Genomic DNA, 23,985 nt, shown 5'->3' with positions numbered 1-23,985 from the left:
ATAAGCAGGATATCCAGGTTCGAGTCCCAATCTGGCACAAATTTTCATTGTTGTCATTACATTGTACAGCTGCTGGTAGTCCACATTCGCAGCTGTGAATGTGGTTCATGTGTTTCATTATGGCTGCAGTCACCACATTGCCTGCCTGTTCCCTTAGACATGTATGCATGTCCAGAGGAATATTTCATCATACTTCTAAACAACACAGGCACTGCATATTTAGCATTGAAGTCTCACATGAAGAGATTTGCATAAACAAAGCCAGGTATTTGTTGTAAAATCTTCATTTACCAACTCTAACAGATATTGGCTACTTAGAGTTTGTGGAAATGTTTCTTGAACAGCCTCTGTGGTCTCAGTTAATGTTTATGTTTAGTCTGTATGTGTCATACTGGACAAGCAACTTGCCTTTTGCCTTGTTTCACCATGTTTGAATTCTCTTAAGTTTGGTATGGCATATTCATTTTATTTTTTTGTGACTCATGATGTCTTTGTGTTTTTTTAGGTATTTTAACAGTTTATTATAAGCAAGCTGACTTGTCAGAGGGATTTAATGCCAGTTACACAGTGATGACATGTGAGAAAGACTGTAGTGGAAACCATACTTGTCATAATGATCAGTGTGTTTGTAAAGATGGCTGGACTGGATCTAACTGTTCCATTGTCATGTGTCCTCGAAACTGTAGTGCCAACAAAAGTCAAGGTGTTTGTGACAAAGTAAGAATTTCATTTGTTTTACCAAACTGTTTTTCACCTTTGGGATACAAAAGTGAAAAAATATTGTTATGCAAATAATTTAGAAGTAAAGGAGACTTCTCATTGAATAAGAGAAATGTTGTCAACAGGCACACAATAGAGAAGGAAAACTTGCTGGCTTTTGGAATAAATTCTGTTTCGAGCATGTGCACACACACACACACACACACACACACACACACACACAGAGAGAGAGATGTGCCCCTACATGCTGCTGGCTGGGTACACAGTGTAGTAGTGGTAGCAGTAGTAGTAGTAGTAGTAGTAGAGTAGGGATTATAGTTCGGCAGTCCATCTGCTGAACACCAGTCCAGGGTCATAAGTGTGCATGTACATGTGCATGTGTGTGTGCACTGCTCGAGAAAGAATTGATTTGGAAATCTAGGATTTTTTCCTTCTCTATTTTGTGTGACCCTGTCAGCAGCTCAATGCTGCAACTTTTCAGTGAGTGAAGTCAATTACTCCCAAATTGTTTACATTATTTGTTAAATATTGATATATATTTTAAGGAAATAATTTATAATTTTCATAGTTTTACTTCTCAAGTTGAAACAGCTTGAACCTTTCATAGTACATATTCTATTCATCTCTTAAGATTTTTTGTCTTGATGAAACAAGAGTGTATAAAAGGTGTTGAAGGGGAAGTAGCAATTGCAGTTTTACAACATTACCTGTTGCAACTGCTGTACTCACAATACCAGTATAACAAGGTACTGGATGACATGAGAACAGAAGAATCCCTCTTGTAATGTTAGGTATAAAAGTACTCATGGAATGTACTACATAGATTATAAAAATACATTGATGGTGAGTGTGGGTCAAGGACAAGCAGACATTGTAGCCAGCAGGATTGTACAAATGATGTGTTGAAAGAACAATTTCTACCATCACAGTTCAGAGAAAATTATGTTTGGGATTGAGGATCCTGATGATACAGTTGTGAAGTAATTGTTGAAGTTGACTATCATGTTCTGCCTTCGTGCAGTCAAATATGATCATGCCTTCATTTTGGCAACATCTAGTTATAAAGGATAGCTACTGATTGTAGTTATACCCATATAAAGACATTCAGTAGTTGCAGCATAATTTACCTGTGACATGGCTTCTTTCATACGTGATGCTGTCACTGGTGGGATAAAATATGTGTTGACAAATGGGAGAAGTCTTACAACAGAAGTCTGCCACATGCATATGTCCCATGTTGTAATAGATTTGGGTAGGAGTGGTACTGAAATGCACCAAGATATTTTTTACATGGGGCAGTTGGTGGAATACCACTATTTTATGAGTGTGTGACGGGAGAGGGTTGAGAGGATAGTCCCTATGCAGGACAAGAGCACTGGAGCTGACAGAGGATGAGATTCCTAGACTGTTCTAGACTGTTGTTGTTGTGCTCTTCAGTCCTGAGACTGGTTTAATGCAGCTCTCCATGCTACTCTATCCTGCGCAAGCTTCTTCATCTCCCAGTACCTACTGCAACCTACATCCTTCTGAATCTGTTTAGTGTATTCATCTCTTGGTCTCCCTCTACGATTTTTACCCTCCACGCTGCCCTCCAATACTAAATTGGTGATCCCTCGATGTCTCAGAACATGTCCTACCAACCGATCCCTTCTTCTAGTCAAGTTGTGCCACAAGTTCCTCTTCTCCTCAATTCTATTCAATACCTCCTCATTAGTTATGTGATCAACCCATCTAATCTTCAGCATTCTTCTGTAGCACCACATTTCGAAAGCTTCTATTCTCTTCTTGTCTAAGCTATTTATCGTCCACGTTTCACTTCCGTACATGGCTACACTCCATACAAATACTTTGAGAAACGACTTCCTGACACTTACATCAATACTCAATGTTAACAAATTTCTCTTCTTAAGAAACGCTTTCCTTGCCATTGCCAGTCTACATTTTCTATCCTCTCTACTTCGACCATCATCAGTTATTTTGATCCCCAAATAGTAAAACTCCTTTACTACTTTAAGTGTGTCATTTCCTAATCTAATTCCCTCAGCATCACCCGACTTAATTCGACTACATTCCATTATCCTCGTTTTGCTTTTGTTGATGTTCATCTTATACCCTCCTTTCAAGACACTGTCCATTGCATTCAACTGCTCTTCCAAGTCCTTAGCTGTCTCTGACAGAATTACAATGTCATCGGCGAACATCAAAGTTTTTATTTCTTCTCCATGGATTTTAATACCTACTCCTATTCCATGTCGGATATTGAGTGGTTAGGAAGAATTTCTCTAGTTCTAGACTGTAGAAGTATAATGTAATGTGGGGTATGCTCCTTTGTAGCAGGTTAGCACTTCTAACTGAGTATTGTGAGTGTAAGAGAAGTGAGACAGGATATATTTTTGACCAAAAAGTTTTTCAGGTCAGCAAGTGGAATACTGTGAGAGACAGGCTTATTATTGGTGAAGGAGTAAGTCTGTAATAGCAGAGGTATTGTTGATTAGAGGTGGCCCAAGGACCGGTTAGCACATCATAATCGCATCCCGTTATCATGAAAATGTCATAAAAGTATCTGAACATGACATTCCATGTCAGATATTGAGTGGTTAGGAAGAATTTCTCTAGTACATGGCGCAGGAATACCTCAGCTTATATGAATTTATTTGCGCTTTTTTTTTCCAAGTAGCATTAAATATTGGTGAGTTTGTAGAAGGTGATTATGTGTGGGTGATTTGTTAAAAGAAAGGAGACAGATATTTATGAAAGGTGCAGGGATTCCCTAGAGACGTGAATAGCCACTGGAGGTCATACAGTATCTGGAAAGAGATTCTTAAAGTAAGGTATGTAGATAGAAGTGTCAGACAGCTGGTGGACGACTTCTGTCAGAGAATCCCTACAATTCATCACAAGAGACGTAGACCCACTGTCTGTGGAGAGGATGACAAGGTTTGAGGCAACAGATCTCTTCTGTAGTCCCATAAATATTAAGATGCCTACAGGAATGTTGAGAAGAATTCAGAGACTAAGGGTAACACAATTTTGGATTTGAGAAATTATTTGAACAGGTATTTGTGGAAACACATAGGTTATGGTGGTGCTTTGAAAAGTTCTTGGGATGGAATAGAAAAAAGTACTTACTGCTATAATATGAAGTTGAACACTTATATTTCAAAAGATGACACAATACATGTAAGTCACAGAGCGAGTAGACAACGTAAGGCATGTGTACACAGTAACGGTCAAGTCTGCACTGAGTCCAAGCCTAGCGGATGCTGGCCGCTTAGGTGGCGTGGCTGCTGCATGGCTGGCAGACAGCGCCGCATGTAGAGGATGCGCGTAATTGCGCGGCGGCACTTTGAATGATCGGCGCATCACAACACTTTTCCCCCATTTGAAATTTTTGCACTGGTCTTGATGGAGGTGGCCTGTAGATGGTTAACGTCCATAGGCGTTGTTTGACTGCCCTTGAGGTCTTGAGGAGGAGGCTTCCCATACGGACGGAAGTGTCCCCAATGATAACGGGTCGAGATGACAGGAGACATAGGGGTCGAATCTGCTGGGGCCCCGTGCACCAATCTGCCCGTTGCGGCAAGTCCGGTTGATATAACAGGAGACATGGGCAATGTGTCAGCGTCCGTAGGAGAAGGAGGCGAGTAGAATTGCTCCGAAAGATGATGGTCATCCGGTTCCTGCATGGGGACGTCTCCTGGTGGTGTCCATTCTTGTGCTGGCACCGAGATGACGGTGAGATGGCTGCGTTGTGAGTAATGAGAGATGCCAAGATCCCGAGCGTCAGGTAGAACTGAAGGTGGTGTAGGGGCATCCGGAACAGGCGTTGCCTGCACCCGAGGCTGAAGCTGGTCCGAATCACGCACTGCAACACCTGTGTTTCTTTGGATTTCATACAGGCGTCGGCCACGGTGTCCTAAGGTGCAGCCCGGATGCCATTTTGGCTGCCTGCCATATCCTCATACCCATACAAGGTCACCGGCAGTGAACCGGCCAAGCGAAGGCACCTGCGGCCGTGAGGTGGAAGGCCGCAGAAGATGAAGTAGCGTGTGGGGCTGTCGGCCATGTAAGAGCTCAGCCGGGCTGTGGTCGCCCATGGGGGTGAAATGGTAAGAAGCCAGAAATTGGAGAAGCGCATCATCAGCAGCAGAAGAAGTCAGGAGTTTCCTCATCTGAGCCTTAAATGTGCAGACCAGTCATTCAGCCAGGTCCTGCGAAGTCAGCATGAATGCACTCCCAGGGCTTTTCAGGCGAAGGACACGGTGACAAAGATGACTTCGGGGTGGCGGCCTGTGACGCACAAGGGCCGCAGGCAGCGACCATGTGTGCGATTTCAGAGTCGATGCCAGGCCAGTACACATGATGGCGCACCAGAGATTTTGTGTGAGAGACACCCCAGTGCCTTTGGTGAAGGAGGCGCAAGATCGAAGCACGCAAAGACGCAGGTACCACAACGCGCAGCGACGCGTTGTCGGTGGAAAGGAGGATAACACCATCCCTAGCCATGAGGCGGTAGCGCAAAGCGTAGTAGTCCCACAATGGATCAGAAGTCTTAGCGGACGGACGATCTGGCTAACCCTTCTGAATACAGCGTAAAACCTGGGAGAGGGTAGGGTCAGAACCCATAGCAGCTGCCAGCCGGTCCCCGGTGATGGGAATCTGTCCACAACCCGCTGCTTGGCAACATCCAGGTGGAAACACAAAAGTTCGTCCCTATCGAATGCCAGATCAGGACCCACGGGAAGGCGAGACAGTGCATCAGCATTCGCATGTTGAGCCGTCGGCCGGAAATGAATCTCATAATTGAAACGAGACAAGTAAAGAGCCCAACGCTGGAGGCGGTGTTCAGCCTTGTCGGGAAGCGACGTTGATGGATGAAACAAGGAGACAAGCAGTTTGTGGTTCATAACAAGATGAAATTTGGATCCATAAAGAAAAACACCAAACTTATGAAGAGCATAAATAATGGCCAAAGCTTCTTTTTAAATTTGAGAATGTTTTCGTTGGGCATCCATGAGCGTTTTGGAGGCGTAAGCAATGGGTTGATCAGAACCGTCAGAAAAACGGTGCGCAAGGACTGAACCAACCCCATAGTGAGAGGCGTCCGTGGCGAGAATGAGATGTTGGACAGGTCGATAAGTAGCCAGGCACGGGGCCTGTTTCAGTATAGTCTTCAATTTCTGGAAAGCCGCATCGCATGACTCAGACCAGTGAAAAGGCACGTTTTTATGCAACAGGCGATGCAACGGCTGAGCCACCAAAGCCACAGGTGGTAAAAACCTGTGATAGTATGCTATTTTCCCCAAGAAGGCCTGTAGTTCCTTAACAGATGTAGGGCGAGGAAGGGCATCGATTGCGGCGACAGTTTGCTGAAGAACGAATACCATTCCGAGAGAGTTGGAACCCCAAGTACGTGATAGATGCCTGAAAAAATTGTGATTTCCGAAGATTACACTTAAGACCAGCAGTCTGTAAGACATGAAAAAGTGTGCGGAGATTCTGAAGATGTTCTTCAGTGATGGAGCCACTGACAACAATGTTGTCCATGTAATTGATACACCCGGGGACAGGGAGCAATAATTGTTCCAAGAATCGCTGAAAGAGAGCAGTGGCACTAGCAATGGCAATCGTTGGTATTGATAGAGGCCGAAAGGCGTGTTAAGGACCAGAAACTGCCGGGAAGCAGCGTCAAGAGGAAGTTGATGATAAGCTACTGACAGGTCAATATTAGAAAAATACTGGCCTCCAGCAAGTTTAGTGAACAGTTCTTCAGGACGGGGCATAGGGTAAGTGTCGAGGAGGCATTGAGCATTTACAGTGGCTTTGAGATCGCCACAGAGACGAATATCACCATTGGGCTTAGCAACGACAACGGCAGGAGAGGACCACTCACTGGAAGTGACAGGAAGCAAGACCCCTGAAGCAGTGAGATGATCCAGCTCCCGTTTTACCCGATCATGAAGGGCCACAGGAATGGGCCGAGCCCAACAAAACTTAGGCCGAGCAGTGGGTTTGAGTGTGATATGAGCTTCAAAGTCGTTTGCAGGGCCTAACCCACGAGAATAAAGGGACGAAAATGTTGTCGACAAGGAATCCAGTTGAGCATAAGGAATAGCATCAGAGACAATATTGACAGAGTCATCTATGGAGAACCCAAAAACGCGAAAGGCATCGAAACCAAAAAGATTTTCTGCATTACTATGGTCGACCACAAATATGGGAACAGTGCGAACGACGGATTTGTAAGATACCTCAGCATCAAATTGTCCCAAGAGAGAAATATTCTGTTTATTGTACAAGGGTAATTGCCTAGTGACAGGTGATAGGGTTGGAGAACCCAACTGAAGAGAAATCTGAGAATTGATGATTGTGGCGGCAGAACCAGTATCCACTGCATGCGAACATCTCGACCAAGTATTTGGACCATGAGGAGTAACTTCCCTGAAAGGGAAGAAGTACAGTTGACAGACAATAAGGAATCAGAATCAGCGTCATGTTCAAGAACATCATGTATGTGGTCGGATTTGCAAATGGATGACACATGACCCTTCTTTTTGCAGTTGTGACACACGGCCCAACGTTGGGTACAATCCTCTCGTGAATGTTTCGTAAAACACCGCGAACATGAAGGAAGTTTCCGAGGGTTTTGCTGCAGTTTCTTAGAGGTTTGTTTACGGTTAGGCCGAGGCTGCACTCAGGAGCGTACTGCGGCCACATCGGCAGGTGGGGACACACCGCATGCGTCGTCAACAGCGCATAGAGGTTGTATTTCCCCGATGTCACCCCACGCCTCTATTTGCGCTCCAGCAGTGCGAGAAATTTCAAAAGACTGCGCGATGGATAGGACTTCATCAAGAGTCAGATTTGCCAACTGAAGGGCACGTTGCCTCACTTCTTTGTCGGGTGCCGACCGGATAATAGCTCCCTGTACCAAGGAATCGGCATAGGATTCTTTGTGAACGTCAGTAACAAATTTACACTTTCTACTGAGGCCGTGAGGTTCAGCAGCCCAAGCGCGATAGGATTGATTCGGTTGTTTTTGACAACGATAAAAGGCAACACGAGAGGCTACCACATGCGCTTGCTTATGAAAATATACGGACAGAAGTGAGCACATTTCAGTAAAAGACAAAGACGCAGGATCTTTCAAAGGAGCCGATTGCGACAACAATCGATACGTTTGAGGTGAAATCCATGAAAGGAACAGAGACTTACATGTTGGTGCGTCCGCGACATGAAATGCCAAGAAGTGCTGTCGAAGACGTTTTTCGTAATCAGACCAGTCTTCTGCCGTCTCATCATAAGGAGGAAAAGGAGGTATAGACAACGACAAGAAACGCCCCGCATTGGATGCCGTGACGAAATCGCGAATCACTGACATGAGAAGCGTTTGCTGTTCAATGAGACCTTGCAATAGTTGCTCTAAAGTAACCATGGAAACTTGTGGGTCAATGATGAAAAGGAAAAATCCACTACCTCATCGCCAATTGCTATAACGTCAAGTTGAACGCTTATATTTCAAAAGACGACACAATACATGTAAGTCACAGAGCGAGTAGACCACGTAAGGCATGTGTACACAGTAACGGTCAAATCTGCACTGAGTCCAAGACTAGCGGATGCTGGCCGGCTGGCCGCTTAGGTGGCGCGGCTGCTGCACGGCTGGTAGACAGCTCCGCATGTAGAGGACGCGCATAATTGCGCAGCGGCGCTTTAAATGATCTACGCGTCACAACACTTACATTACTTGAACTTTTTTTTATTTTTCAATGTAGTCTCCTTGTAGATTAATGCACTTGGTCCAACGATGTTCCAGTGCTTTGATCCCATCTCGAAAATGAGTTTCCTCCAGGCCCTGCAAAATAGTTGTCAACTTTGTGTATCAATTCTTTGTTTGAAGTGAATCTTTGTCCGTCAAGAAAAATTTTCAGTTTTGGGAAGAGATGGAAGTGTGACAAGCCGTATCAGGTGAATGAGGTGGGTGGGGCAACAATTCATACCTTAGTTCGTGTAATTTTGCCATGGCGACGGCACATGTGTGCGGGTGTGCATCAAGAGTTGTGGCACCCATCTTGCAGATAATTTTTTCATTCCTAATTCTTCAGTTAAAATATGATATACCCTTTCATATGACATCTGGCAAATGTGAGCAATTTCACGCACTTTCAGTCGGTTATCCTCCATTACCATTTTATGCACTTTTGCAATGATTTCTGGGGTAGTGACACCTCTTTGCTGACCACTGTGCGAATCATCAACTAAGTTCTCCCAACGAAATTTAAAATCTTTTGTCCACTTGGCAACAGTCGAATATGAAGGAGCAGAGTCGCCCAGTGTATTCTGTAAGTTGGTGTGAATGTCCTTTGCTTTCATACCTTTCTATCACTGCTCAAATCTCGATTTTTTTTCCGTCTTTGCAAATCACTAACAGTCCAATGAATATCACATGAACAACTCATTGCGCTAGCATTGACCTCTCTTGGTAATTCCGAGAACTTTTCAAACCACCCTCTTACTACTGACAAGACCTGCTGTAAGGCAGAACACAAAGTTAAAAGTACTATTCAGTGGAGAAGTATTTTTCAGTTGTAAATTTGAAATTAAGCTACCATACGTACATGGAAGAACCAGTTAATATAGGATGATGGTTTAAGTTTACTTGCCGTATAGTAAGATATTCATTCATTTTCTGTCAAAGAATGGAAAATCCAGATGGAATGTAACAATATAATGAAAAGGACATTTGCTACTCACCATATGGTGAGTCGCAGAAAGCTACTACAAAAAGACTGTCACACAATTAGCTTTCAGCCAACAAGGCCTTTGTCAAAATTAGACACACACACACACACACACACACACACACACACACACACACAACTCACGCATCCAGGCTCCAGCTGCCAGAGACTGTGCTGATGTGTGTATGAGTTGCATTTTGTGTGTGTGTGTGTGTGTGTTGTCTAATTTTGGCAAAGGCTTTGTTGGCCGAAAGCGAATTGTGCGACAGTCTTTTTGTTGCGTGTTTCTATGACTCAGTATCTCCACTATATGAACAGCAACTATCCTTTTCATCAAACTGTTACATTCATTTTCTATCAATTTCTTGATGGTGCACAAAAATGCACAATTTGCTAATTTCTGTACCCAAAAGAATTGTCTCAGTCTGCCTCCTGTGGAAGCTCTGTGTGGAAATGACAGGCTGTAGCAAGTAGATCATTCTATAAAATTGATGAATTAACTGAATTTTTAATGACGTTATAACAGATGTGCACACACCAAAGATGTATCATTTTCAGAATTTTTATATACAGTTGCTTTCTAAGAAGTTCTTTGTATTAATATAATTTTTTTCTTTGTGTTTTCCAGGCATACGGTCAGTGTATATGCAGTGCAAATTTTGGCGGCGAGGACTGTTCTGTGGAGCTAAATAATACACAGCTAGTGTTTACACAACTGTTTGACACTAATCGAATATCTGATAGTTTGGAGCATTTACGAAAAACTATTCCACGCTTTGGCCATAGTGTAGTGGCAGACAGGAGAGGTTCATTGTGGATGTTTGGAGGCTATTCACTATCTAATGGACCACTTAATGACATCAGATTGTTTGATACAAGGAACAATACATGGATACCTGTAAGTTTTTGTCATCTCTTAATTGCCATACACGCAAAAAATTAAAAATACACTGATGAGGCAAAGCATTATGACAGCATACTTAATAACATGTTAGTCGATCTTTGGAACACACTGCATTAGTGATTCTGCATGGCTTGGATTTGAAAAGTCCTTCGTAGGTGTCTGGAGGTATGTGGAACCAGATGACTTTACATAGGTTACATAATTCCTCTAAGTTACAGGCTGGTGGTTTGTGCATGCAGAGCTGGCACCCAATAGTGTCCCAGATGTGGTCCACCGCATGCATATGAGGCGAGTCTGGTGGTCAAGACTTAAACATGAGTTCATGATCATACTCCTCAAACCACTATTCAGACGTTGTCACAAGGATAGTTACGCTACCGCAACAAGCCATTACCATTGTGGAAGACATAATGCAACAATGTTCTCGTAGCCGGCAGCCGGTGCCGTCCTTCAGTTACCACCACAAGTCTCACAGAAACCCGGGTGAATATCCTCCATAGCAAAATACCTACCCAACTGGACAGTGTCTGTAGTATATTGTCTGTTTCGAGATGCTGTTCATCTGAGTGACAGCATTTCTGGACATGACTACTAAGTAACCTGGTGTAACAAGAAATGCAATTCATCCAGACAGGTGACATGTTTCCATTGATCCACAGTCCAATCTCAGTGACCCGTGCCCAGGGCCATGGTAGTTCATTATGTCATTGTATCAACAGGGTAACACATAAGGGTCATCTGCTGTGGAATCGAGTGGTTGACAGTGTGCACTGAATGGTGTTCTCTGAGACACTTGTACCTGCAGCAGTATTGTACTCTGTTGTCAGATTTTTACATATCACAACCTATCCTGATTTATCTCACTTTCTTTGATGAGTTGTGGACACACAATAGCTTATCGCCTATCTGTGGTTTTTGCATCTTTCCATCACTTTCTGTAGATTCTCACAACAGTAGCACATGAACAGCAAACCATCTTTGCTGTTTATGAGAAGTTCATTCCCTGGCATCAGGCCGTAATAATCTGTCTTTTGTTAGTCACTTGTGTCAGCACATTGCCACATTTGCAGCCCATGTCATCACTGTGATTGTCTGCCATTCGTCTCTGCACTGCATGTATGTCTTCTGTTCTCTGTTATGTGCCCACAACACCAGAACTCCAGACCAAGCGAGACAGCAAGGCACATAATGTCATAAAAATTTAGCAGTGCTATTAAAGTCATGGGACTATAATTCATTGTTTCTGAGAACCATGTTGAAATATCGGAGATAAGCTGAAATTATAGTTCATCATAATTTGTCATCATTAGCCTTTCAATATCTACAGCAGAATAAAGGCTGCTTCTAGACTTTTCCATGCATTACTGAATTCACCTTAATGCATCTATGTTGTTCTTAAATGTTTGCTGATACAATGTAGCCTACCCAGATTCTATTAGTTCATAATCTTGGTCTTCCCTCATCTCTTCAAATCCAGCAAAGAAGTACCTCCATCCATCTGCCATCTGTTTGCCAGGCTACTTGTCCCACTTTTCCAATTCATTTTTGTTGTGGACATAGTTACATATTTAGTCCAGTCTTGATACTTCATATGTTTTTCTGTCTGTCCTAGTAGTTCCCAATATATATTTCTCTATTGCTTGCTGAGCCTCTCTCAACTTTTGAATCATTTTCACATTTAAATTCCATATCTTACTGCCATAAGTTAAACCTGGTGATGCACATTAATTCTAGGCTATCCATTTGAGATACATCAGAAGCTTAGTTTTGAAAACCCTTGTGGGTAATACACACCACAATTGATTAAAAGATTCCCGAAATTTATTTTCTTTATTTTAATCACTTCCAAAATTTCTATACCTCAAAGAAACTAACACACACTAAACTTCAAGGAAATTACTCAAAATTACTAGGTTACAAAACAACAACAAAGATTCTCTTTTTCATCAATCATTCTGGGTCCAGAGACAGTCTACCACACTACTTGCTCTTCTGTTTATATCACTGCACAGGACCCCTCTTATAGGGGTACTGATGTTGAATTGTTGTACCTGCCTGTGTATACGAAAGTTCTGCTGCCATTGCACGCTGGTATTCATTGGATGTAGGAGGTCCTGAAGGTGTCTGTATTTCTGTGGCAGTTGACTCCATCATTGCTGTTAGTGAAGTAGTAGTTTAGACCACTGGCATGAAGTCTTATGTAGCTGTAGACGGTCTGACTGCAGTCATTGGCTGACTGTGTGATTGTTGGTGTACTGTCTCTTCTGACTCTTTGTACTACTTCTTCTGACAGTGATAGATATACCAGTTTAACCCTTTGAATGGACACTTTGTTTACCTTATTATGTAAAAAAAAATAAAAAAAAAAAATAAAAACCAGTTGAAGTTGCAATGTTAATTTTCTTTATTGATTACTAGTTTCAAGACCTAAGCTCATTATCAAACCATCCACTAAACTATGCAATACCACCCTTTATGACAAGCATATGCTTGTTCATTTTAAACACATGTAAAGTAGTGAAGGACTGCACCTCATTCACCTGACACTTTGTTTGGTTTGGCTATCAAGAGCATCAGTGTTTACACATCTCTTTCTAAAACTAGATAAAGTCATGTGTAAAGTGGTTGCAAGGCCACCCTGACACCATCTGAGTGGAGCATGACATGGGTGTAGTGAGTCAGGTCTTTATGCACAAAGATAGGCGGTTGCGCATGGCGGGACACCATCGTAGGCTGAAAGCTCAAGATACAGTTCCTCATCTGTAGCACCATGGAGTAGGGTCATCTGTATGGTTTCTATGTTGTGTGGAAAAAAAATCTGAAGGCAGTCTTAAGGTTTCAGGATAGACCATTTCTGCACTTTTCGTGCCGGGGTAAAATTTGAATGCTATAACACCAGCAATAAAGCAGTTAACCAGGAAGACTTGTGACACATTAATGCTGATGTAAGTGCCCTGTGCCAGTGCCCCACCACGTCAGATAGTAACTGATGGAGTGATGATGAATGAACGCACATAGCATGGCCAGCTTGTTGAACAAAATGGTTCAAATGGCTCTGAGCACTATGGGACTTAACATCTGAATTCATCAGTTCCCTAGAACTACTTAAACTTAACTAACCTAAGGGTATCACATACATCCATTCCTGAGGCGGGATTCGAACCTGCGACCGTACCAGTCGCGCGGTTCCGGACTGAAGTGCCTAGAACCGCTCGGCCACAGCAGCCAGCGCTTGTTGAACAGTGTTGACTCAAAATGATAGGCCTGGTCTGTTATTACATCTGTAGGGCACCTGAACCATGATATCCATGTAGACAAAAATGTTCTTGCAACTGTTTCTGCCATGATGTTCATGATAAGAGAGGCCTTGACCCACCAAGTAGACTTGTCAATAGCTGTGAGAATATATCTGAATCCTTGCATCAGTATTAGTGGCCTTGCCAAGTCTATGTGCACATGTGAAAAATGACCTGTCAGCTTCCAAAATGAACCAATGTGTTTATGAATATGACTCCTACTTTAGCCATTTGACGAGGTAAACATGTTTTAACCCTTAAGCATCAATCTCATTATAACCTGTACACTTGTATCTGTCAATCACTTTGCCAATGGTTACATTGGCTCCTGAATGTGCACTGCCATAAGTTCCCGGCCGTATGCACTCCATATTGTCTCTGCATCAGACAACTTCTGAGAGAAAACATCAAGTGGCTGCCAAGATCCTCCTATCTTCTCCTGCAGCACCATGTCTATAGCAGCCTGACTGGCGTCAACGACTACTGCTAGCGGTGCCGAAGGTATGGGATAAGCTAGAAGTACCGCTTAGTGCAAGGATGATTTATCTTCGTGAAACACAGCTAACAACTCCTGAATCCACACAGTAGCTCGCTGTCCCTGCAAATTGCTGCTCAAAAGCACTGCTGCGATCGGTGCCTGTACCTCAGCTGCCTGTGGTAGATGATGTCTGTAGAAATTGACTATTTCCAATAACCAGCGAAGTTCTTTGCACGTTTACAGAAGCAGTTCTGCCTGCAGTGAGTCTCTTTGGACTGCAAGGGCATGATTCCCTTTGGTGTTGTCTGGTGCCCCAAAAAATCTACTGCTTCTTCGCAAAGGATGTATTTGTCTTGTTTATCTGCAATCCATATTTAGCAAGTCTTCCAAAAATCATCTGTAAGTGGTTTTTGTGCTCAGAAGCAGACGTAAAAAAAGCCAACTCATTGTTCAGATATGCAAAACAGAAGTTATGACTACATAGAGCCTTGTCAACAAACCATTGCCATGTCTATGTGGCATTCTTAAGGCCAAACTGCATTCATACATGTTCAAATCGACCAAAAGGTGTGATAATTTTTTGTTTTCTATTTTACACTTTTAGTTCCATAGGACCAAATTGAGGAGCAGATCTCAAAGGTCATGGAACATGTCAGTATATGAAATTACAACATAAAAGTAATAACAGATAAAATAAAATGTTTATGAACCCAAAAAATAAGTTTATAAACGCAATCAACAATATAACATAGGAATCGGCTTAATTTTTCAAGGAACTCCTTGACAGAATAGAAAGAGTGACCCATGAGGAAACTCTTCAATTTCGATTTGAAAGTGTGTGGATTACTGCTAAGAGTTTTGAATTATTGTGGTAGCTTATTGAAAATGGTTGCAGCAGTATACTGCACACCTTTCTGCATGAGAGTCAAGGAAGTGCAATCCAAATGCAGATTGGATTTCTGCCTGTGAAAGCTGCTAATTCTTTGAAATAAGCTGATAACAAAAAATGACTGTAAAGTGTGTGTGTGTGTGTGTGTGTGTGTGTGTGTGTGTGAGAGAGAGAGAGAGAGAGAGAGAGAGAGAGAGAGAGAGAGATGTCAGGATATCCAGACTAGTGAACAGGGGTCGAACTGCCCATTTTTGAGCCAAAAATATCCATTGAGAATGGTAAGAGTTACCCTAAATTATAATACCATGAAAATAAGCAAAGTAGACTACTTTTTGTGTTGAACTATCACTTACTTCAGATACTGTTTGAATGGTAAAAATGGCAGCATTAAGTCTTTGAACAAGATCCTCAACAGGGGGGTTCCACGACAGTTTAATATCTATCTGAGTGCCTAGAAATTTGAACTGTTCAGTTTCACTAATCATATGCCCATGTTTTGCTGAATTGTGTGTTACAAAACTAAAAACGTAGACATGTTCAGAGTACCAGGTAGAAGAACTGGTGTCGCGCGTAAACACATTCAGAGCAGACAGGGACAGGTACAAAGGTGTGTGCTTTATCATGTTCAGAGCAGTTAAAGGGTTAATGTGTACTGGAAACTGGGATAAATATCATTGGTACTCAGATTCTTTTTCATATAAAGTAAGTGTAGAAACAAAAGGCAAAATTTTGTGATATGTAGACCTGTGTAAGTTAGGAAGGCTTTTACAGCCACCCCTTCTTATGAAGTCATAGATGTTCAGTCTTTCAAAACAAAGTCGTATAACTCACCAGTCTCACTACACGACAGTCCAAAGAAAACTGAAATCCATATATGCGCTGCCCTTTCTTGGAAGAAACTGTAATTTTGTATTTCAAGGAACCATGAATGGGCTTCATGTACCAAATGCCACTTTGCTCTGATGATGATGGCCATGCACTGAGGCATAGTCTTCACAAGTCATCAAAACTGTTTATGTAATGTAAATGAGGTTTAACTTTTTTTACTTAAACTATTTAATGTGCATGCTCATCTATGTCGAATGTGTGTGTAATACACTCGATGACATCCCAGATGTGCCCAATAACATTGTAGTCACATAACTTAGGTGGTCTCAGGGTCCACAGAATCTTCCTGAAACCATTCTGATACAATTTGGAAACAACTGGGTGATGCGTTCTCATGGTACAGATCTCCTGAATTGTGCTACAGCTCCACAGTTTGAGGCACATGATCAGTCACACTTGTCCTGTACATCTTGCTGATGAAGGACTGTGGCATAAGTGTGAGGGGCAGCACCATTTTATTCTTTGTTAACATCCACCAACCAAAAATACCTCAACGAGCCGTGTGAACAGTGCCTAATTGGCAAGTGGGATTTGCTGCTAGTGTGCATCTTGCCCATACTACTCTTATTTCTGTCATGCTGATGTCCAGTACGATGTATAACAACATCTGGTCACAACACTTGCTGAACTATTCCATTATATCTAAAACAGCAATTGTCTCTAATATTTAGTGTCATATAGGGACACTATCATTATGAGATTGCCTAATTCAGGTTCTCATTTTTGTTCTTAGTTTATTTCTTGTTAGCAGCAGTCCAGTATAAATGTGTTTTAAGTAACATTTTCCATCAACATGATGAGTTCTAGATTTGAGGTATGATCAAAAAGTAACTGGAATTTTTATTTTTCTTAAAGAATATTTATTTAGTCATCATAAACAAGTTAATGCCCTTCAAGTAATCTCCCCCCCCCCCCCCCCACACACACACACACACAAATACATAATACACTCATGCCACTGCTTTTTTAAGTCTTGGAAACACTTCTGGAACTCACTTTTCATTGTGGTGTTCAGCTCCTTCAGGGATTCTGTTTTTATCTCATTAGTGGTGGCAAAACGATGTCCTTTCATTGTTCTCTTCAGCTTCAGGTGTAGAATGAATTGCAGGGGCCCATGTCAGGTGCATACCGTGGCTGAGGCAACATTTTTTTTTCCCCAGAAAATTACGAAGAAGAATTGAGGTGTGAGCAGGAGCATAACCATGACGCAACTTCCATGATTGATTTTGCCACAATTTTGATTATTTTCTTCAGATTGCTCTAAACAAATGGCGCATAACTTCCAGGTAGCATTTCTTATCAACTGTATGACCGTAAGGCAGGAACTCGTGATGCACTATACCATTGTAACCAAATAAAACAGTGATAGAATTTCTCAAATTTTTTTTCAGTCTTGGCTATTCAGGCACTTAACATTGGGACGATTAGGTCTTGGTTTCAAAGTTATACCCATATACCCATTTTTCATCACCTGTTGTAACCCTCTTTAGAAGTTCTGAATCATTGTCAGCTTCATTCATCAATTCCTGAGTGATGTCTATGTGATGTCATTTTTGCTCGAAATTCAACACTTTCAGAACAAACTTTACTGCTATACGTATGATGCTTTTTTTTTAAAAAAAAAAAATGCTTGACCTGAGCCAAATGGTATGTTGACATCATCAGCAACCTCTGTAGTGGTGATTCAGTGATTTTCCTGAACCATTAGCTTTACATCTTTCACATTGTTGTCAGTAATTGATGTGATAGGGTGTCCAGATTGAACGTCATCTTCACGGTCTTCTCAATCCTATTGGAACTTTTGTACCACTCGTAAATGCTTGTCTTACTCAAAATAGATTTTCTGAAAGTCACAGTCAACATTTCAGATGTGGTCTACATCTACATCTACATTTATACTCCGCAAGCCACCAAACGGTGTGTGGCGGAGGGCACTTTACATGCCACTGCATTACCTCCCTTTCCTGTTCCAGTCGCATATGGTTTGCGGCAAGAACGATTGCCGGAAAGCCTCTGTGCGCGCTCAAATCTCTCTAATTTTACATTCGTGATCTCCTCGGGCGGTATAAATAGGGGGAAGCAATATATTCGATACCTCATCCAGAAACACACCCTCTCGAAACCTAGACAGCAAGCTACACCGCAATGCAGAGCGCCTCTCTTGCAGAGCCTGCCACTTGAGTTTGCTAAACATCTCCGTAACGTTATCACGCTTACCAAATAACCTTGTGACCGCGCCGATCTTCTTTGGATCTTCTCTATCTCCTCTGTCAACCTGACCTGGCACGGATCCCACACTGATGAGCAATACTCAAGTATAGGTCGAACGAGTGTTTCGTAAGCCACCTCCTTTGTTGATGGACTACATTTTCTAAGGACTCTTCCATTGAATCTCAACCTGGCACCCGTCTTACCAACAATTAATTTTATATGGTCATTCCACTTCAAATCGTTCCATTCACATACTCCCATATATTTTACAGAAGTAACTGTTACCAGTGTTTGTTCTGCTATCATATAATCATACAATAAAGGATCCTTCTTTCTGTGTATTCCCAATACATTACATTTGTCTATGTTAAGGATCAGTTGCCTCTCGCTGCACCAAGTGCCTATCCGCTGCAGATCTCCCTGCATTTCACTGCAATTTTCTAATGCTGCAACTTCTCTGTATACTACAGCATCATCCGCGAAAAGCCGCATGGAACTTCCAACACTATCTACTAGGTCATTTATATATATTGTGAAAAGTAATGGTCTCAAAACACTCCCCTGTGGCACGCCAGAGGTTACTTTAACATCTGTAGACGTCTCTCCATTGAGAACAACATGCTGTGTTCTGTTTGCTAAAAACTCTTCAATCCAGCCACACAGCTGGTCTGATATTCTGTAGGCTATTACTTTGTTTATCAGGTGACAGTGCGGAACTGTATCGAACCGCTTCCGGGAGTAAAGGAAACTGGCATCTACCTGGGAGCCTGTATCTAATATTTTCTGGGTCCCATGAACAAATAATGCTAGTTGGGTCTCACACAATCGCTGTTTGTGGAATCCATGTCGATTCCTACAGAGTAGATTCTGGGTTTCTAGAAATGACATGATACGCAAGCAAAAAACATTTTCTAAAATTCTACAACAGATTGATGTCAGAGATATAGGCCTATAGTTTTGCGCATCTACTCGATGACCCTTCTTAAAAACTGGAACTGCCTGTGCTCGTTTCCAATCATTTGGAACCTTCCGTTCCTCTAGAGACATGCGATACACGGCTGTTAGGAGAGGGGCAAGTTTTTTCGCGTACCATTGTAACCAAAGAAAACAGTGAGAAGAACCTTCACATGTGATAGAATTTCTCAAATTTTTTTCAGTCTTGGCTATTCAGGCACTTTCCATTGGGACGACTGGGTCTTGGTTTCAAAGTTATACCCATATACCCATTTTTCATCATCTGTTGTAACCCTCTTTAGAAGTTCTGAATCATTGTCAGCTTCATTCAGCAATTCTTGAGTGATGTCTATGTGATGTCGTTTTTGCTCGAAATTCAACACTTTCAGAACAAACTTTACTGCACTTTATTCCATTGTTCAAGCAAAATTTAATGCAAATTCTTTCATCCACCTTTTTCGAAAGTAAAAATCCATCAGTCACTCAAAAACACATTTAACATTTTCAACTGTCAACAATAAACTAATATTTGAAACAGCTGAAAGTGCAAATAAACATCAGGAACATGTCCACCAACAAGATAAAAATAAAAGTAAGAAATATGAAAATCAGATGTATAAAACTCATGAAATTTAAAAATTCCTGAATGAGATTTTCACTCTGCAGCGGAGTGTGCGCTGATATGAAACTTCCTGGCAGATTAAAACTGTGGCCCGACCAAGACTCGAACTCGGGGCCTTTGCCCTTCGCGGGCAAGTTTGCAGGAGAGCTTCTGTAAAGTTTGGAAGGTAGGAGACGAGATACTGGCAGAAGTAAAGCTGTGAGGGCCGGGCGTGAGTCGTGCTTCGGTAGCTCAGATGGTAGAGCACTTGCCCGTGAAAGGCAAAGGCCCCGAGTTCGAGTCTCGGTCGGGCACACAGTTTTAATCTGCCAGGAAGTTTAAAAATTCCTGTTACATGAAGAACTTTGTAAAGGATGTGAGACAGCAAAATGTAAGATGATGATTGCTGTGCAAGGACCTGTAGAACTTGCCACATGTTGCAGTTCCCTGGGCTATGATATTACTGAATAATGGTTCAACATTTTGGCTTCTTGCTTGATATAGAGCAAAAGGTGGTGAGTTTGTACATTGTGATGAAATCTATGTGTATTATTGCACAACAGACAAAGAAAGGACTAGCATAAAATGTTAAGACAAAAATTCATCATTTGCAAAGTCTATGCAAGAGTCTTTTGGGACGTTAAAGGAATTTTGCTTTCTTATAGATTGCAGCACTATCTGTTATTACAGGCTTTTTGTTGAAGTTGGGGCGTACTGTTGGTCAAAAACAGGAGTCAGAATGCAACCAATATCTCTCACCATACAAATTTTGTGTATATGGGGGCGCCGTAGTGGTACAGTTAAAAGTAAATCAACAGAGGGAGCAGCTCATTTGCAATGGGTTGCACGTATTGGATTGTGTTAATAGATAGAAGAATTTTGTTCTCTAATATATTTTTAAAAAATGTCCACTATGTATCCCATCCTCCCTCAGTTAAAATAAAGAAAATTTAACAAAACATGAAAAAATGTATCACAGTTATTAATTTTAAGAAAATTGGCGAAATAAGGAAATAACATTGTACAACTTTTTACATAGAAACATTTGTGAATATTTTAGTGCAAAGCTGATTACCAGTTTTAAATAAAGTGAACTTTCTTGTTTACCATGTGACATGAAGGAATGTTCACTCTTGTGCATAGTTCTCATAATCAGTTCTTGTGTCTTACACCTATAACTTAAGCAACAATATTTTGAAAAGGGTAAATTGCTAATCACTCTAAAGATGACATATTGAATTTCAGACAGGCACAATGAAAAGACTGTTACACATGTGAGTTTTTGGCCAAATCCTTCTTCAGAAAAGAAAACACACACACACACACACATACACACAAGCAACCTCACCTCACACACCTTCCAGTCCGAGCTGTGGGAAATGGTGGTCATGTGTATGTGAGGTGTGCTTGCTTGAGTGACTGTGTGTGTGTGCGTGTGCATGTGTGGGGTGAGGAGCGGTCATGTTTTCCTTGAAGAACACTTCGTTCAGAAGCTTGAATGTATAACAGTCTTATCGTTATGCATGTCTACAGCTCAAAGTGTCATCTTTACAGTGAGTAGCAGTCTGTCTTTTTCATTCTGTCGTTTGATTTTACTTATAAGTTGTTTGTGGCCATGTATACACTAATGTACAGGACTGCTTTGCTCTCTGTGACCTGTGATCACTCTTACATGACTCCTCTTCGTCAGTCATTGTTATTTAGGTGTTTTCTTTTCAGGCAAGTTTTACATCAGCTAAATCAATGGAAATCGGACAGAATTGTTCCTTGGTAACAATTTATTTGATAAAATGTTAATACTAGCTTCTTGTCAGTTATAGAGAAGGCTGCTGTCCTCTTGTTTTCTGAATAGCCTTTAACAGAATTTCATTGCTTCAAATTCTCTACTACAAGTGTGCCATGCCAGTGTCATATTGACTTCAAAACTGCAACATTTTTGTACTTCTGTTGTAGTAGGCCTAGTTGAATGTGCTTTCAGTACACGTGAACTTCAGTCTCCATACTAACCTTACAATTTAATACTCAAGCAGTTAATTTTTGTTCGAGCAAAATGACTTGGTGACTATTAGAAAGAGAGAACTTTTTATGGCCAATTAATTTGTCATACTCTTTTGATGTGGAATTCTGTTTAATTTCCATTATTAAATGTTCTTTTAGGTCACAGTAGACTCCACCAGAGATGTAAATATGCCACAGGGCCGCTATTTTCATGCAGCTGAAATTGTGCACACAACCCAAGACATTTATGTATATGGTGGCTTAGCAGAAAAGGAACATGTAACAGGCTTATCAAGAAACGTATTGAATGATTTTTGGAAATTCAGCCTTAAGAACCAAAGATGGACTGATATTAAGGTATCTTTGTAACTCTAAAGTAATTTTTTGTTTAATAATTTTATCTGCTTATCTGTTATCTTGAGAGGGAAATCCTGGATTACAGATTGAAAAATGTCCACCTCCACTTGCTGGCCATACACTGACTTTGCACCGTGGACTCTCAAGTGAGTCTGAAAGCTTGGTGTTGATTGGAGGATTCAACCCCAAATATGGATTTATGGATGTCATTTGGGAATACGATATTGGTTCAAATATATGGAACAGCCTGAATACTTCAGGAAGTGGACCCATAGGTATACATAAATCTTATTTACTTATAACGATATTAGAGGTACGGTTAATCTCTCATTTCTGGCTGGGTTGTTATTGATGGTAACCTCTGCATAAATTCAGAAGCCTGTAGTTTTATTGTTTTTATTTAGTGATATTTATTTTATGTTTTGAATGTTACCAGTCTCAGTGCTTCTGTTGTAGAAATATTTCCATTGATTGAAAACATCATACGAAACATTAACTTGAATACAAGAGTCTCACATACCTCATCATCAATTCCTCCAATTATACTTGTTACTTGAGAACTTTAACACTCAGGCAGGAGTGCCATTTTTTATAACACAAGCGGGCACGCGGCCTACCTTGTACACATGCAAATAATAGCTGTCTTTACCAAGGTAAACATGTATGAGCAAAACAATAATAAAATAAATTCATATTATATCACACTGTTGCCATGTACTGGTGTTACCCCACAGTAATGACTCATTCCAGGCATTAAACAGTGCAGTTTGCCTCTTATTTGATTACTTATTATCTTGTAGATGACTGCCTAATTACGGGATTGTACTGATAGCTTGTAATGTGGGTGATTTTCTTCCAAGGATTGTAAAATTTTTCCCTCACCTAGCTTACTCTAGCTTACTCTTTATTTTATGCATGTATAACTGCTGCTCATGTATGACAATACACTTAATCACTCTTAGCCAAAGCAATAATGAAGGAATAGGTGTGGGCTCAGAATTGTGAAACAACAATGGAACAGTGCAAAACAATTTTATTTGTGATTGGCACACTTTGTATGTAGGCGCTCCAGCTGCAGGATTAACCTGCACTGCATATTACGGCTGTCATCTTCTACCTGCCACAGAAGTCGAGTTATTAGAGAGCTTGGTGATGTTGCAGTAGCTGTGTATCCTCAACATTGGCAGCTGCACACATTTCAGCACTATTGTAGTGTCATTCTTAGAGGCAGACCTCTCCTTTTGTTCGTCAGTGCTCACTAATGAGACTGAAGAATTGCTACTTACTGTGTGAAACTCCCTGTGATCTGTTCCTATTTATAAAATGCATTGTAATTGTAGTCCAACAGATAAGGTTTTTTGAATTTTTTGTATTTATTGCTATCAGTTTCGAGCATGACTCATTTTCAAGCAGTACGCAACACCACCGCAAATGTTTTTCTTCTTATAGGATGTATTTTCGTTTTGGGGGTGGGGATCGTATTGCTTACCACCTGAAAATGAGCTGTGCTCATAACCAATAGAAATAAATGGAAAATATATTTTAAAAAAGCAGCAGCTCTGATGGACTATCATTACAATGCATTTTATATAATTTGTGTCTGCAGAACAGCATATAAAAATATATTCAACATTCCAAATTTTTCCAGTATCACTAGTGGACTAAACTGCCATTCACACTACTGTGGTACCAAGTCTCATACGTTGACTGTGAGTTACGCAGTTGTTTGCGATCACCTTAAAACATGATTTAGTGCCAATTTGTATAAGACGCATAAGAGCTCAGACTAAGAGTTAAAACTGATAGCTGTTTTGCTTACTGAAGAGGGTTCAGATGGCACTGAGCACTATGGGACTTAACATCTATGGTCATCAGTCCCCTAGAACTTAGAACTACTTAAACCTAACTAATCTAAGGACATCACACAACACCCAGGCATCACGAGGCA

General features: G+C 41.2%; 1 protein-coding gene across 1 annotated transcript in view; it reads left to right on the top strand.

Moving 5' to 3' along the window:
• LOC126262233 (multiple epidermal growth factor-like domains protein 8) overlaps window positions 1-23,985 on the top strand; it is a 338,254-nt gene that overhangs the window by 204,966 nt on the left and 109,303 nt on the right. The window contains exons 22-25 of the mRNA XM_049958701.1: window positions 506-717; window positions 10,090-10,359; window positions 21,840-22,037; window positions 22,123-22,312. Coding sequence (XP_049814658.1) covers window positions 506-717; window positions 10,090-10,359; window positions 21,840-22,037; window positions 22,123-22,312 — 870 coding nt within the window. The remainder of the gene's footprint in view (window positions 1-505; window positions 718-10,089; window positions 10,360-21,839; window positions 22,038-22,122; window positions 22,313-23,985) is intronic.

The sequence above is a fragment of the Schistocerca nitens genome, chromosome 6 (genome assembly GCF_023898315.1).
Source record: "Schistocerca nitens isolate TAMUIC-IGC-003100 chromosome 6, iqSchNite1.1, whole genome shotgun sequence".
In the NCBI taxonomy this organism is placed as follows: Eukaryota; Metazoa; Arthropoda; class Insecta; order Orthoptera; family Acrididae; genus Schistocerca; species Schistocerca nitens.
The sequence above is the reverse complement of the archived record's forward strand: the minus strand, read 5'-3'. Positions and strand labels throughout refer to the sequence as shown.